Source organism: Lampris incognitus, chromosome 5, assembly GCF_029633865.1.
Source record: "Lampris incognitus isolate fLamInc1 chromosome 5, fLamInc1.hap2, whole genome shotgun sequence".
NCBI lineage: Eukaryota > Metazoa > Chordata > Actinopteri > Lampriformes > Lampridae > Lampris > Lampris incognitus.
The window spans coordinates 22,680,447-22,695,709 of NC_079215.1; the positions used below are offsets into that span (position 1 = coordinate 22,680,447).

At 44.3% G+C, this 15,263-nt stretch overlaps 1 protein-coding gene across 2 annotated transcripts in view; it reads right to left on the reverse strand.

The window, feature by feature from the left end:
- Positions 1 to 9,797: 9,797 nt before the first annotated feature.
- mad1l1 (mitotic arrest deficient 1 like 1) overlaps positions 9,798 to 15,263 on the reverse strand; it is a 95,005-nt gene continuing 89,539 nt past the window's right edge. For both annotated transcript variants that reach the window (XM_056279681.1, XM_056279682.1), the window contains exon 18: positions 9,798 to 11,428. In XM_056279681.1, the coding sequence (XP_056135656.1) occupies positions 11,279 to 11,428 (150 nt within the window). In that variant the 3' untranslated portion in view covers positions 9,798 to 11,278. The remainder of the gene's footprint in view (positions 11,429 to 15,263) is intronic.

Here is a 15,263-nt window from a genome sequence, read left to right on the forward strand (position 1 = left end):
TTGGCTTGACCTCCCAGATTGTGGCTTTAACTAAACAACAGCCTTAAGACATTACATTTTCTTCCTTCTTTTTAACTCGAGCATTGCTTTGAGATCGGTATTTTCCTGGTTTCTCTATGTAATACATTCTTGTTCGCCGTTTTCTATTTGCTTGATTCTTGAGCCTCACTTGAGCATTCTTTGAATAACAGTAATATCAATGTAGCGATGTATTTAAACTACTTGTTTTTGGTTTTTTTTGGGTTTTTGTTTTTTTCTTTTTCTTCTTTCTCCTGTTTATGAACAATGGCCTGTATTTTTCATGTGTTGGAGAGTAGCGGTGCATGTCTACAATCAGACAATAATGAGATGGTCAATGGGACTGATCAACAGTGACCCGAACGGGTTCTGCATCTCTTTAAAGACGAAGGGAAAACTGTGTTTTAGAGTAATCGATGCATCGAAAGCAGAGAACAGAGGTCCGAGTGACAATGGATCCAACGACAATGGAGCAAGTTGCCGGGAAAAAAAAACGAAAAAAAAACAGAAGAAGAAGCCTATGCTATACTTTTATAGAGGAGAGAACGATTTATAGATGGATTGATTGGGAGAGAGAGAGAGAGAGAGAGAGAGAGAGAGAGAGAGAGAGAGAGAGAGAGAGAGAGAGAGAGAGAGAGAGAGAGGAGAGAGAGAGAGAGAGAGAGAGAGAGAGAGAGAGAGAGAGAGAGAGAGAGAGAGAGAGAGAGAGAGAGAGAGAGCGAGAGCTTATAGGATCTCTAAAGTGTTGTTTTTTGTTGTTGTTAGATTTTTTTTTTGTCAAAAATTAAAATAAGCACAATAAAATAGCATTTCCTTCACTGCCTCCTTTCCTGGAGAAGTCCCGGCCTCCAGCGTTCGGCTGCAACGGGATGTGCGTTTCCAATATAAAGACAACCGACCACTGAGCTCGAGAGCACCGAGGCCACAAAAGCTGTGGATTATCACACAAACAAACACATGCACCACTGTTGAAAAAACCCCATATGTGCAGCTGCGGATGAATGGTCACATGCGGCCACCCCAAACTGTTGGGGCTCCAACGCCAGAAGATCACTGCAGCCATGCCGTGCATGTCTGCTGAAACCAAATCACATGATTGATTTATCACTCCGATGTGGTGATATTTATAAGCGGTTAGGAATTCCTGGCTGCCTCATTTTCTCCAAGACCGCCAAGTAATGCATCTCACTTGGAGGAGTGAAATACGACGTCTGGGGAAATGCACACGTCTAACCTTTTATGCGTAACATGCTTAATGCCATTCACTGACGCTCTGCACAGTGTGGGGGTGATTTGCCGTGAAATCCTGTGGGATCTAACTTCACTTTTACCCAAACATTAAATGGTCACACAAAACAATCAGCTGTAATTCAAACATAACTATCAGTAATTGTGAATGCTAATTGGCTACATGTAGGGCCTGCAGTTAAACGTGTGCTTTAATACTGTTTAGAATATTGTGTAATCCCTATGCAACACGGTTTCTGACACACACAAAAAGCGGCACCACCAGTCAAAACAAAATGAGAGCGGTGAGAGAGAGAGAGAGCGGATATGGGATGTGTGATGAATCGAAATTGAAATACGATGCTAATGCTTTGGGTTTTTTTTCCTTTCCCCGTTTCCCGAGAGTTGTCCGACTCTAAATTGCTGCATAGATGAATCGAGGATGATTAAAAACTTAGTTGTTTTCAAATGGGTAAAAAAAAAAGGGAATTTGAAACCCTCGGAGACTCAGGAAATGTGGAGACGTCCCTCTTCAGCGAGTGACTACACACCCGGTGTGGGGAGCATCTTCAGGGACACGGAGGCCCGTGTGTTGTCACTACAGCTTAAGGCTTCTGTGGGCCAAGCAGGCCCAGTTTGATTTGTACTGGGTTGGTTTCCTTTTGCTAACAACAAGAGTTTCTTTTTGTTTTGTAAGAGGATTTGATTCCTGAGCTTGACTGAACACACTTGCTGCTTTTCGGCAACGCCTGGCTTTCTGTATGGTCCCGCTGCATAAACCTCACCATAAACCTTTATGCTGAGCAGTTTCAGAGGCGGGGGGGGGGGGGAGGTACGCCTATTGCTCGCAGATCATCTGTGGTGCAAAAATGGGGGGAGCTGTATCTTTTTACGTTCTCTCGCCTGTATTTGTTGTGACATCCGATACTGTAGGAGGACAACAAAACACAAACACACAGTCCGGCAGTGTGGCTGCACTAGCAGGGGCTTATCTTTCTGGGTGAAAACACCATCTGGATTCATCAGGGTTGGAGGAGTCATTTACAGGAGCGTCGCCGTCCAATCCTCCCCGAATCGCCTGAGGAAGCAGCTTCCATGCAACACTCGTTGGTTTCGTTACCTCTTATCACACACCGTGTGAATGGCTTAGGGGCCGCAGGTGGGGGCCCTTCAATTAAGACTGTGTGAACCACATATGGTGAGTTTTATCTGTGTCTATGTTTACATCATCCGTCTCATCACTGTTGCTCTTCCTCCCGGACACCTCACATCACCCTCTTTTAGCCCCTCTACCACTCTCATACCAACAAGTGTGTGTGTAGCATGTTTGGTTCTTGCATGCATGCGCTCACTGGTGTGTGCGTGGCATGAATAGCAGTGCACATACGAAGGGTTCTCATTCACACACACGAGAGCTGAAATTATTCAATTTGAGGCTCGTGGAATTAAGAGCCTTTTCTCAATCATTCAGAATTAGCCCTCTAATTGCGTATGACGTGCAGCTCTGCGAAAGCGTCCCCCATCCCAGTTATAACACACAACAGCTTGTTAAAGAGCACTCCTGGCAGTCTGAAGGACAGATTTCCTTCTTATACCCGCTGGGGCAGCTGCAAAGGGCAAACCAAACAACAAATGGTATTACTGCTGCACACCGTTGCAGAGAACCGGAGTCAACATTTGAGGCTCGGTGGCTGAGCAAGTGCCCTTTCTGGATGTGGCCTTATCAAAGCATTCTGACACACAGCAGAGTGGAGGCCTCCAGCTCTGCCCCCGCCACACAGTTTATGATACAAGCGGTTGTCAGACACGTAATACAGAGCACTCGCGGAGCTGCAACGACCAAACTCTGTCTCCCCCCCATTGCGCTGCGGCCCTGCACACTAATGCATGGCTGAGCAGAGACAAGAACGCCCCCCCCCCCCTCGTAGCGTCCTCACCGACGACTTCGGCGAGGACGAGAGAAGAGTGATGGGGGTGGGGAGAGAAAAAAATAAGGAGCAGGTATTAAGAATGGGGGCAAAGGGAGATGAAAGTAGATTTGGAGATATGGCTCCTCGCTCGGTTTCAAAGTTTTTTGAATTCTCTCTGAGCCCCAGGGGTCCTTTCAGTGAAATAACCCCCCCCTTTTTTTTTTTGGAAAACGGGAATTAGACTCTCTTTGTTCAAAGATCCCAGTCTAATATGGTCTCGCAAACCGAACGAGGGGAAGCGTGATAAGGCGTGATGATAGGGGTTGATATCGGGGAAACATCCTCGCTGCTGTATTAACAAATACTTCATTATCATTAACCCTACCAGGGGATGAAGTTCACTTTCCACAATACACACACACACACACACACACACACACACACACACACACACACACACACACATATGAGATTGGCCAAGCGGCATGAATAATGTACGGCACAGCATAGGGAGAACAGTGTGCAAAGGTCGACGCTGGCTGTGAGGGGAACAACATGACTTATGATTTATTAGGTCAGCGGTTATATTCTCTTTAACAGTTTGAACGTGTGGCCGGCTCCTGTTTAAACATGTCATGGGGCCAATCCACCAAGAGGCAAAAGTACAACACACAGGGCACTGATTTTTGCTTGTTTAAATCCTTGGCAAATAAAAAAGATGTTTAAAACCAGCATATTCAGCATAATCGTGTTAGATTTTAAAACAAGGATGCTGACCGCATGAGTACTTGGGTACCAGAGCGGCGGCCATTGACCCTGAAACTACTGCTTATGCGAGCGGGTAGATTAAGTAAAAGAGTTGTGCGATGGGAAATGGTAGAGGGGGGAAAGAGAGACTGGATTTGTTGGAAGGACGAGCGAAAGAGGACGGGGAAATCTGGGAGGACCTCGACGAGGGTGGCATATTCTGTTGCCATGCACCAAGCTGACCTTTCCCGGTTGCTATACGAGGTGATGCTAGGCTAATGCATGTGCCGCACACACACACAAACAAACACACATGCAGTCTTGTAGGTTGAAAGAGTCAAAGACGAGAGATCAAGAGAGTGCAAATTAAAACGGCTCTAATTAGCTGAGCTGCCAGTCTCTTGCTCTGGCAGTGATACCGGAGCCGCCTCGGGCCCTGCCCGCTTTCACCGGCAAAAACAACGGCCGTAAAATATACTATGTGAATCAGGTGGACAGGCAGCAACTGTTAACAAGTCCCACTTTCCAAGATGGAGTAAAACACTCTTCCAAAGCAGCTCGCTTTAACCATGTTAACATTTGAATGTGACTTTACAACACCAGAGGAGGGAATTGGTTATTGAACCTGCTGTGTAGCGTTCTAATGATGTTCTAAATGATGAAGACAACGCAGACAAAGGCTCCAAGGATGAAGGACTTTGGCAGTAAGTTGCAAAGTGCACCCTCAACTGCTGAGACAGACAGGACCCCCCCCCCCCCAGTTGTACCCGGACTATTACCCCACTCTTCCGAGCCGTCCCGGTCACTGCTCCACTCCTTCTGCTGATCCGAAGAGGGCTGCAGACTACCATGTCTCCTCCGATACATGTGGAGTCACCAGCCGCTTCTTTTCACCTGACAGTGAGGAGTTTCACCAGGGGGACGTAGCGCGTGGGAGGATCACGCTATTCCCCCCAGTTCCCCCTCCCCCCTGAACAGGCGCCCCGACCGACTAGAGGAGGCGCTAGTGCAGCACCCAGGACACATACCACATCCAGTTTCCCACCTGCAGACAGCCAATTGTGTCTGTAGGGAAAGCTGACCAAGTCGGAGCTAACACGGGGACTTGAACCCCGTGTTACTGCAGGTATCCCCACCCTTATAAACAATACAGTATAATACTGTGGCCAACGACCGAAACCAACAACCGGTTTCATATGCAAATATGTGTGTGACCACTGATCATGTGTACTATTCACAGAGGATTGGGGATTGTTGCAATCTCAGCATTGTAAGATGGTGAGAGATTTACACTTAGTGCCCCCCCCCCCCGGTTTAGGGATGGTCATTCCCTCTTAACATAGATGGCCTCTTTGACTCCCCGTTCAAACCAGCGTTCCTCCCTATCAAGGATGTGCAAATCCTCATCCCCGAAAGAGTGGCCTCTGGCCTGTAGATGGGTGTAGACTGCGGAGTCCTGGCCTGACGCGTTATTGAGCATGCATCAGCACCTTATACGTCCTACTTCAATGTGGGTTTACAAAGGAAAAAGAAAAAGGATGTGCGATGAGATCTAACCAGCTAACTCATCTGCAGAACTTTGTCCAATGATACATGTACTGCATTTGTTTTAACTTTTATCCCTTAAAGTTTACACAAGACAAGACGGTATTTTACGCTGTCAACCAACACCGATAAGCATCACGTCAGTGCGGCTCAAGTTTGTGAAAAGAAGAAACTAAAGAATACTGTGCACACACAACGGGAGAGGCATTGGAAAATCAATCTATTACACTTTCACATGATTGACTTCTACGGGTTGCTTGACACCATTTGCATACATAAGCAATCCTCCCCACAAAAATATACCTTTTGCACGCACGCACTCACACACACACACACACACACACACACACACACACACACACACACACACACACACACACACACACCCATTGCCAGTAGGGTTTGTGTTAAGGTATATTATCAAGTTAAAGTGCAGAGCTAGCTGAAGGGTATAATCACCAATCACAGGTTCCCTTGATAACACTGGCCTTGACCCACATACTGCTGCCTCAAAGTCACAACGAACCAGACCGTCGCTGTCTCGCCCTCACACACACACACACACACACACACACACACACACACACACACGCACACACATACACACGCACAGACACATGCACACAGTCACACACAGACACTCACATGCACAGACACATGCACACAGTCACACACAGAAACTCACATGCACAGACACATGCACAGTCACACACATACACAATCATGCAGACACATGCACATGCAGTCTCACACACACACACATGCAGACATGCATAAACACACACATGCGCAGTCACGGAGACACACACACATGCACAGACAGTCACACACACACACACACACACACACACGCAGACACATGCACAGTCTCTCTCTCTCTCACACACACACACGCACAGACAGTCATGCAGACACACACATGCACACACAAACATGCACATACAGACACAGTCACGCAGACACACACACACACACACTTTAGACGAAGTGTTATGAGCAGTGGGTGAGAACGTGTGTTAAGGTGTGTGGGTGTCTGAGTAGTTATCAGTCTAATCATTATGCATTAGGACACAGACACCAGGTGGGAATCCTCCTCTCCCACAAAAATCAATACTTTTAATTGATTTAGTCATTACAAACACCATGTACCCTCAAGGGGACAATGTGCAAAAAGCCTGAAATGATCCAAGAGAGGAGTAAAAGGCTTCAGTTACTGCATCCACATCGTTTCATCTCCACCTGAACGCTCCGGCACAAATTCTCTCTCTCTCGCTCACTTTCTCTCTCTCTCTCTCTCTCACACACACACACACACTCCTGCACTGCGAGATACAGTATCACATTGTTTGTGCTCGAAGGGAAGACGGCAAAATAAGCTCAGATCTAAACCAAACCATGACAGCTTCTCTCTCTCCCCCTCTCTCTCTCTGTGCTGACTCCTTAGGGAGAGGGACAAAATCAAAGAAGGAAGAAAGAGGACGGACGCGAGAGTGAAGGAGAGATGGACAACCGAGATGGGATGTGGAATTTTCCAGGAGTGGCGTGAGGAGAATAGAGAGATTAGTGTTGACAGGATAGGCGGGCAGAGGAGGCACATGAAAGAAAAGTGACAGGTCCTCTCCCGTGCGGTGTCTTCTTCTTCTCTCTCCATCTCCTAAGCCTCCGTGGCTTCCAGCTGAGACAAACTCCTCTGTAGTGGGGATGTTTCTTCTCGGTGGGTCTCATTTATCAATATTTCTCTGTGTGGGCAAAGAAGAAAAAGAAAAGAAACCGTGTGTCCCTCAGAAACATAGGTGCTAAATTATTTTAAGACTCCGGAACCGTTTTTCTGACTGCAGATGTTTAAAATATAGTCCTTTCAAATGTGTTTATCACCTAATAAAGATCATTGTGTGCAGGTGTGTGTGTGAGTGAGTGAGTGAGTGATGAGAGAGAGAGAGAGAGAGAGAGAGAGAGAGAGAGAGAGAGAGAGAGAGAGAGAGAGAGAGAGAGAGAGAGAGAGAGAGAGAGAGAGAGACGCAGTTATTCAACTCACCCTTGGTATTTGTCAGCTTCATTCGACCACCTCATCTATATATGATGGGATATCAGGGGCTGTTCTAATTGTTTGGACTGGAAGATGATGGGATGATAAAATAGAGATAAAGCAATGAATGGGTGGAGAGAATGAGGTCAGGGTGCAGCCAGCGAAGGAGAGGTTCGAAAAGCAAAGACTGGCATAGCTGAGTGAATAGTAGGCAGGTACAAACTCCCCCCCCCCTTTTGTCCGTCATAGAAATACAACCTTCAACATGTTGTCTCTAAGGGCTCATGTTTTGCCATTATCTTCCTCATGACTCATCGACTCGTCCGTCTTTGGATGCAACCTTGCTTCTTTTTTTCCCATATCTTATTCAGGTTTTGTCTTGTAACTCAGCTGGGAGTGTCTTGGTTACATTGGTTTAAAGTGACAGCTTTTTGTGGCAAAGTAATTTGATCTGCAGAACCACTCTTGCAAGAACACAATGGTTGATACTCCCAACTCCCACGTTTTGGCAGTGATCCCATTATAAGACATAACGTTAAAATGTACGGGTGCCAAATACCCTTCAAACCTGGGCATCCCTCCCACATACACATAGCCTGGGAACCAGCTGGATCTGGGAGCTCATGTTTTACATTTGCGCTGGCAGATACGTCTGGCCACCCTCCCGTTCAGACATCTCCAGCCGACCTGGTCCGGGTTGGGCCAATCACAATCGTTTATCTAATATAGGGCAGGTTTGATACGAGGGCCTTATTTTTTTCTCCCCACCCGCATTCCGGGAACTCTGCCTCTGATTGGCTACTAGGGATAGGGTTAGCCAATCAGAGGCAGAGTAGGGGCGGGTCTTCCCGGAATGTGGGTGGGTGGATGGGGTAAATAACGCTGACGTACAGAGCGGAGCACCGTTAGCTGCGGCTGATGGGGAATGGTCTGTTGAATCCACCATCGCGACAGTAATAAACGAGCTGGATGGCGTATTTTATCTAAAAGAAGAAACAAATAAACAAACTTTTTGTTGTTAAGAAAGACGTCTTCGCCGTACTTCCGACAGGGTTTGGCAAAAGTTAAAGCGCGACGTCACACGTTCCATTGCACTGATTGGTTGTCGGTCTATCCAATTGCGTCCAGAGGCGTTTTGGTCTGCGCCCGTTGATAACGCCCCTTGGGAATCAGAAATGAGCTGAGAGCAGCCGGACTAATGAGCATTTGAGAGTTTGTTTGGTTTCCAGGCTAACATACACACAGAAAAGGTAATGTAACTCATAACAAGGCAAAGGTAAAAACAGATGAAATTAAAGGATTAACGGTTGGAGGGCAAAGAAAAAAAATCTAATGCACAGCTAATATGAGGTACATAAATTGATCAGCTACTGACAAAATTTTGCTAAATCACAAAAATAATAAATTAGCTAATAAAAGGCTGTGAACGAGAAGCTGCTGCCACTAACAGATGAAGGATCGCGTGTTAAGGGACACTGATGATGAAGGGCATCTGGCAACGTGTTACACAAAGACAAAATGAAAATATTAGTGAAATCAGATCTCAACTAAAGCCACCAATATTAAAAGAATATAACACCAAGTCATTCAATGCTGCAACCATATTTTAGCTTCGTTTCAATGTGTCACGATATTTCAAATATCACAATATTATGAATTTTGCAATTCAGTACGGCTCCATCCCTTTTACAGTAAAATGTGAAAACTGTAATAATGGAAAGAAAATGTACAACAAAATGTATTTATTTTCAGCCCCATGTGTTACAAAAACTGCAAACGTGAGTATTCAAACATTAGCATGCAACTTAGCAAACATTCAAACAATTCATATTCACACATTCGGAGATGCAAAAATTATTATACAAAACTTCTTCGCGGCATCCGTTAGCTGTGCTTCAACACTGTAACTCAGGGAACCAGCCAATTCTACATACAATTATGTTGTAAAAAAAAAAACCAGAAACAAAAACTGAGAGGGCTGATGTGTAAAGAGAAAGACGGTCATGACCGACAACCCAGTTTCTGAAGTTATGGAGTTCAGCTGTGGCTTCTCCTAGTCTAATTGAAACCAGACGACATAACTGCTTTGTGGAAATATTATGTGGACAAAATTTTATTAACTTGAAATGGAACCACGGTTTGTAAACTATTCAGTGAAAACACTTATAGAAGGAAGGAGTAGAGAGGTGAACCCTGGGTGAAAGGTCTGAATTATATTTTGAACACTTAGTTACAACACCAGGTTGATGAACAGAATTAGTTTGTGAAGTTACAATTAGAAACCTTGATCCCCGGACCCCCCCCCCCCAAAAAAAATCCTTACATTTGTGATTTTCTAGAAATCTGGATTGAAGCGACTGAAAAAAATGGAATCACCTCGAGAGACGAAAAGCTGAAGAACGTGTAAACAGCACAAACAGGCCATAAAATGCCAATGTGAATGTTGAAAACGCAGAGGAAACTTCTGCACCCAAAAGTTAGTCTGACTGAAAAGTACAAGACTTGTAGTCCGACGTAACGTCAAAGACGGGTGGCCGGGAAAGATGAGGCAAATGCTGAAAGTGAGGTCATCTCAACGGAACTTGCGCTAAGGGCTTTTTAAACTGACTTGAATCTCTAATGCATTACGCTGTTTTCTAACATTTACTCCCCTCTCCACACCTCTGCAAGGGGGACATTTTGCAGATATCACTGAGTGTTTAAAAAAAAAAGCCATTGAATTACCATTTAGGTAGCACCAGCTTTTACTTCCAAGTCAAAATAAATAAATAAAACAGAGGCTTGTATTGTACTGCCGATATGCAGCCTGGTAAAATAAGACACTATAGGGCGTACACATGACATTGTTTTCTAGCGTAATATATACGGCTGCACCACCCGCACTTCTTATATTGTTGCCGACAACTGGCTTTACTCTCTGTTCCCTTTCTTTTATTTTTCCAACCATTTTATTGAATCCCCCCTTTGTTTGAGGGGTGATTCAATAAAACCTGTTGCCCAGTTTCTCAGCTTTTCTTCTGTTGTTGCTTTGAAGGTTGTTTGCCTGTCCTCACATTCTTCTTAGAACGCATCATCATACACAAAAGCACACACAAGATGAGGGTTTAACTCAGTCAATATGGGAAAAAAAAATTCAGGGTTTGAGTTAAAACTTAGATCCATTTTCATATTTATTACCATAAAATATGGGTTAAAAAGCAAAAACAAAAAGAAAGTTAAAATGACTGTTTAAAGAAAGCACACACCACATCCTCAATTTCAGTATATCATCATTTATAAGATCAAGATAAGTTTTAATATCGCACAGAAAAAAGGGGGGGGGGCAAAATAACTGCCATGATAACTATCAGCATCATTTTTATGGGCTTGGATTTGGTTGTAAACGCAACGTTTCTAAGCAATTTTATAAAGGAGGCTATCTGAGAGAGAAGCTGAAGAGGCAGAATATAAGTAAGACTACAGAGTTCACCATAACAAAGAGCAAGTAAAAACAACTAAAAGCATGGACCAAGACAACCAAAATATCAAACACAGGCCTGCAAGGACTGTTTCTTAATTAAAACTCAGTGTGCTTGAGACACTGAGGTATTAATTTGGAAAGCGCTTTCCTGACACTATTCTGATGTGACAGCATAAACATGTAAGTGTGCACCAGTGTTGTCCACAATATTCCAGAGGAGTTAATTTGTGTTTTTGTTGCAAAGTAACAGGGCATTTTAATGTATATACTTTACCTGGTGCATACAATTTTTTTCTTTCTTTTTTTTGCAGCGGGGGGGGGGGGTCACTGTGACGTATTATATGGTCAAATGGTGGTTTGTCGGCTGAAGAGGTCAAGGGTCACCGCAGACAGGAATGCTGGGATGCTCTTCTGGTGGTGGAGGTGAAGTGACACCATCTCTTCCAGAGTCGCTGAGAATTCTGTCTCCAACATCTGCATACTTCCACTTGAGCCCTGCGTACAACCAAGCACAGCAGCATGAAAACAGAGCCCGGTTTAAAATAGTAAACCTGCGTATAGCTCGGTCTCTGGGGGGAGACTTTCAAAGTGAAGATAGATCACTTAAAAGTTGTTCCTTGTTTATTAGAGATTGTCGTGTATGTTTGTATGTGTGTGTGTGTGTGTGTGTGTGTGTGTGTGTGTGTGTGTGTGTGTGTGTGTGTGTGTGTGCGTGTGTGCGTGTGTGCGTAGCAGGGTGAAGGTGTCTAAATCTGTGTGGATTAATTAAAAGGAATGAGGAGCAGCTCGGGGCAATGAAGTGAAGGAGAGGGGGATGAGAGAAACGAGGGATAAAGTAATTAAAACATTGCAGGGAGGGAGGCAGTATCCCAAGGCATGCTGGGATGATAGTGAGACACAGGAGAAATGTCCTGTGTGGACGAGTGTCTGAAAGAGACAGAACAGAATATTTACCTTAAAGAAAAAAGAAATATAATGCTGAATGAAAGAGCAACAAAAAAATAATAATTTGTGTTGTGTTGTGGGGGGGGGGGTTAACAGATAAATAAATGGCAATCAAGGGCCCTTGAAAATATAAATAAGTTAGAGAGCAGGGACGGTACAGTGAATACAGCTGCTGTTGGGAGATAAGCTCTGCAGTGCAGAGTGTCTTCCACTGAGACTTGAAAATGGAGTGACAAACAGGTAGATATTCCCTCCACCCAACCAAGTAGCTCAATCATCACAGTAACTGTACTTGATAAACTGCCTCATCAGACTGACTTGTCTGATTCACAATTCAACCATTAACACCTCTTGCAAACAGCCGTAAATTGCAGAAAACGGCAAAGCATAAATTAATATTTGCAAGATCAGTGTGAAAAAAAAAAAAACCTTAAAAAAAAAACAAGGCTAAAACAGGTTTATACCAAATGTGGATGAAACCTGACAACAAGAGAGGAAATATCTTTCAGATGCAGGTGAACTGTATATGAAATAGACTAGCTTTTGGTCAGTCACTTGTACAAAAATATTGCAAAAGAAAACGTGGAGAATAAAAGTCATAGTGACCCACCTTTCTTGAATGTGTGTACCTTACGGGATGACAACTGTACAGGTAATAGGATTATGTCTTCCATGGTGAGGTACATGCAGTGAAGCCTTCTGTACTTGGCTGACCAATATGCTTTCATCTAGGCAATAAGTACATATCTGTTGTTGTGAATATATATTGTTGGCACACTTAAGTATATTTTGTCAGCCATCCTTCTCTAAAAAACGCAACCAAATAGCTTTAACAGGAAGTGGTACTTTTTTGATAAAAGATTTAAATTAAAGCAGAAGGGATTTCAAACAAAAACGACATCCCTTTTTGGAAAGCTGATTTCATATCCAGTGTCCAGTTCCTCTCAAATCCCTTGTGTATGGGGTGGGATTTCCTCATATTAGGACTAATATGGCATTTTGAGATGTGTCTGACATAAACCCGCAACTTAGATTTTTCAGAAGGTGAGGTCTTGACAGATCTTGGAGAATATTCATTCCCTTTCTTGTGACTGATTTCACCACCAAACGCTGTTTGAAATGAGTCATGCAAAATACACAGATACTATCACCCTGTAGAACTTTTCATGTGGCAAGATATTGGCCATTGCAGAGAACAACAAGTATTGAATATTTGACAATTTCAATGATTTGAATGTGACCAAATACAATAAGTAAGCACCTGCAAACCCCAAGCCTGATCTCTCTGACTCTCCATCTCCAGAGTTAAAAGGAAGTCTGCAGGGTGTCCGGGTAGCGTAGCAGTCTATTCCGTTGCCTGCCAACATGGGGATCGCTGGTTTGAATCCACGTGTTACCTCTGGCACGGTCGGGCGTCCCTACAAACACAATTGGCCGTGTCTGCAGATGGGAAGCCAGATGTGGGTATGTGTCCTGGTTGCTGCACTAGCGCCTCATCTGGTCAGTTGGGCGCCTGTTCGGGGGGAGGGGGAACCGGGGGGAACAGCATGATCCTCCCACACATGGCTGATGACTCCACATGTATTGGAGGAGGCATGTGGTAATTTGCAGCCCTCCCCGGATCGGCAGAGGGGGTGGAGCAACGACTGGGATGGCTCAGAAGAGTGGGGTAATCGGCCAGGTGCAATTGGGGGGAAAGGGGGGGGGTCTGCAGAGCCTTCTCTTACAGCGCCCCCTTTGTTTGGAATAGTCTCCCAGCTGACAGAGAATATGAGGCTGTGGACTCTTACAAGTCTAAACTGAAAACTCATCTCTTTCTCATTATCTTTCAACTAGTTGTTTTAGTTCTTTGTTAATCTGACTTCCACCTGAGCCTTGTCACAATTATCCTCTTTTGGGAGGGTCTTGATCTCGATGTATTCTTGACTGTATGTCTTAGCATTAATCTCTTGGGCTTGTCCTGCTGACGAGCATGTCCCTAAACCCTTTCCTAAAAGCAGCACATCGCCCAAACCTTCTGTTATCTCTGAAACGCATATGAGCATGAGTGCCCATGTTGTATACCTGTCTCTCTCTCTCTCTCTCTCTCTCTTTCTTTCTCTCCCTTTTCTCGCTTTCAGGACCAAGTTTCTTCTTCAATGGACTGTCTGATGACCATGGGATCAGCGTCTCTCTCTTTCTTGACTGCCTGACAATTTTGGTATCTAGGATCCTGTTTGTGCTACGTCCAGTTTTCCTTTGATCTCAGTCCCACCCTCCTGAAGATTTAAGCTATTATTTGTGTTGTTCTTGTTCACAGTGGCTTTTGCACCATTTGTTTTGCCAATAACCAATCTGCATCACTCTCATCACTTCGCTCTTCTTTTTCTCCATCTGTGTGAATTGCTGTGTCGATGTCTGCCTCTAGTGTGCATGTGAGGTCTATTCTCTCTGCAGGGCTCCACTGAGCTGGTTTTGAGGTGCGGTCCTGACGGCTCTTGACTGCATCTGTGGAATTGCCTGTTGTTGCCTTGCATGGGCCAAATATGCCTTGCACTACCCAAAACATTTAAATTTGCTTTGCAAAATTCAATGTATTAACTGTATATAGTCTACATGACCTCGCTCTGTGTGTATGTAATATATGCCGGTACATTATAATTCCGTTACACTTTATTTTAGGGGGTCGGAAATGACCTAGTAATACCCTAGTAATAAGGTGGTAGTTATCACGTAATTTCTTAGAAATAAGGTTGAAATTACCTTGTAATTTGGGTAAGGGTTAGCTGTAAAATAACCTGTAAAAACTACCACCTTATTACTAGGAAATTTCAACATTATTTCTAAGAAATTACGTGAAAATTACCACCTTATTACCTGACCCCCTAAAATAAAGTCTTACCTATAATTCTGTTACTTTTCTGACTCTGTGCATTCAACACCTATTGCCTGTCTGTCCGTCCTGGAAGAGGGATCTCTCCTCTATTGCTCTTTCTGAGGTTTCTCCCTTTTTTTCCTGACAAGGTTTTTCTTGTGGACTTTCTCCTCATTCGAGTTGAGGGTGTAAGGATAGGGGTTGTCGTATATTACACTGAGTGTTAAGCCCTTCGGGAGACCACCTTGTGATTTTGGGCTATACAAATAAACTTGACTTGACGAGAATAGAATTACCCACACATCTTCCTATTTATCTAAAGAAAACATGCTTGTGTTAAAAGTCAACCAACTGAATGGGAGCTACACACACTGAATACCCCGATAAGGACAATTTCATATAAAGGCCCGTGCTTCAAGGGCTGCTTAAAGTGGAGGCATCCCAATGGCTCAACCAAATAAGTGTATGGCATATAGACTCAGGTTAGACTGTAGCGTCTCAGTTTTGAAGCTAGTCACGGGGCATCTGCTG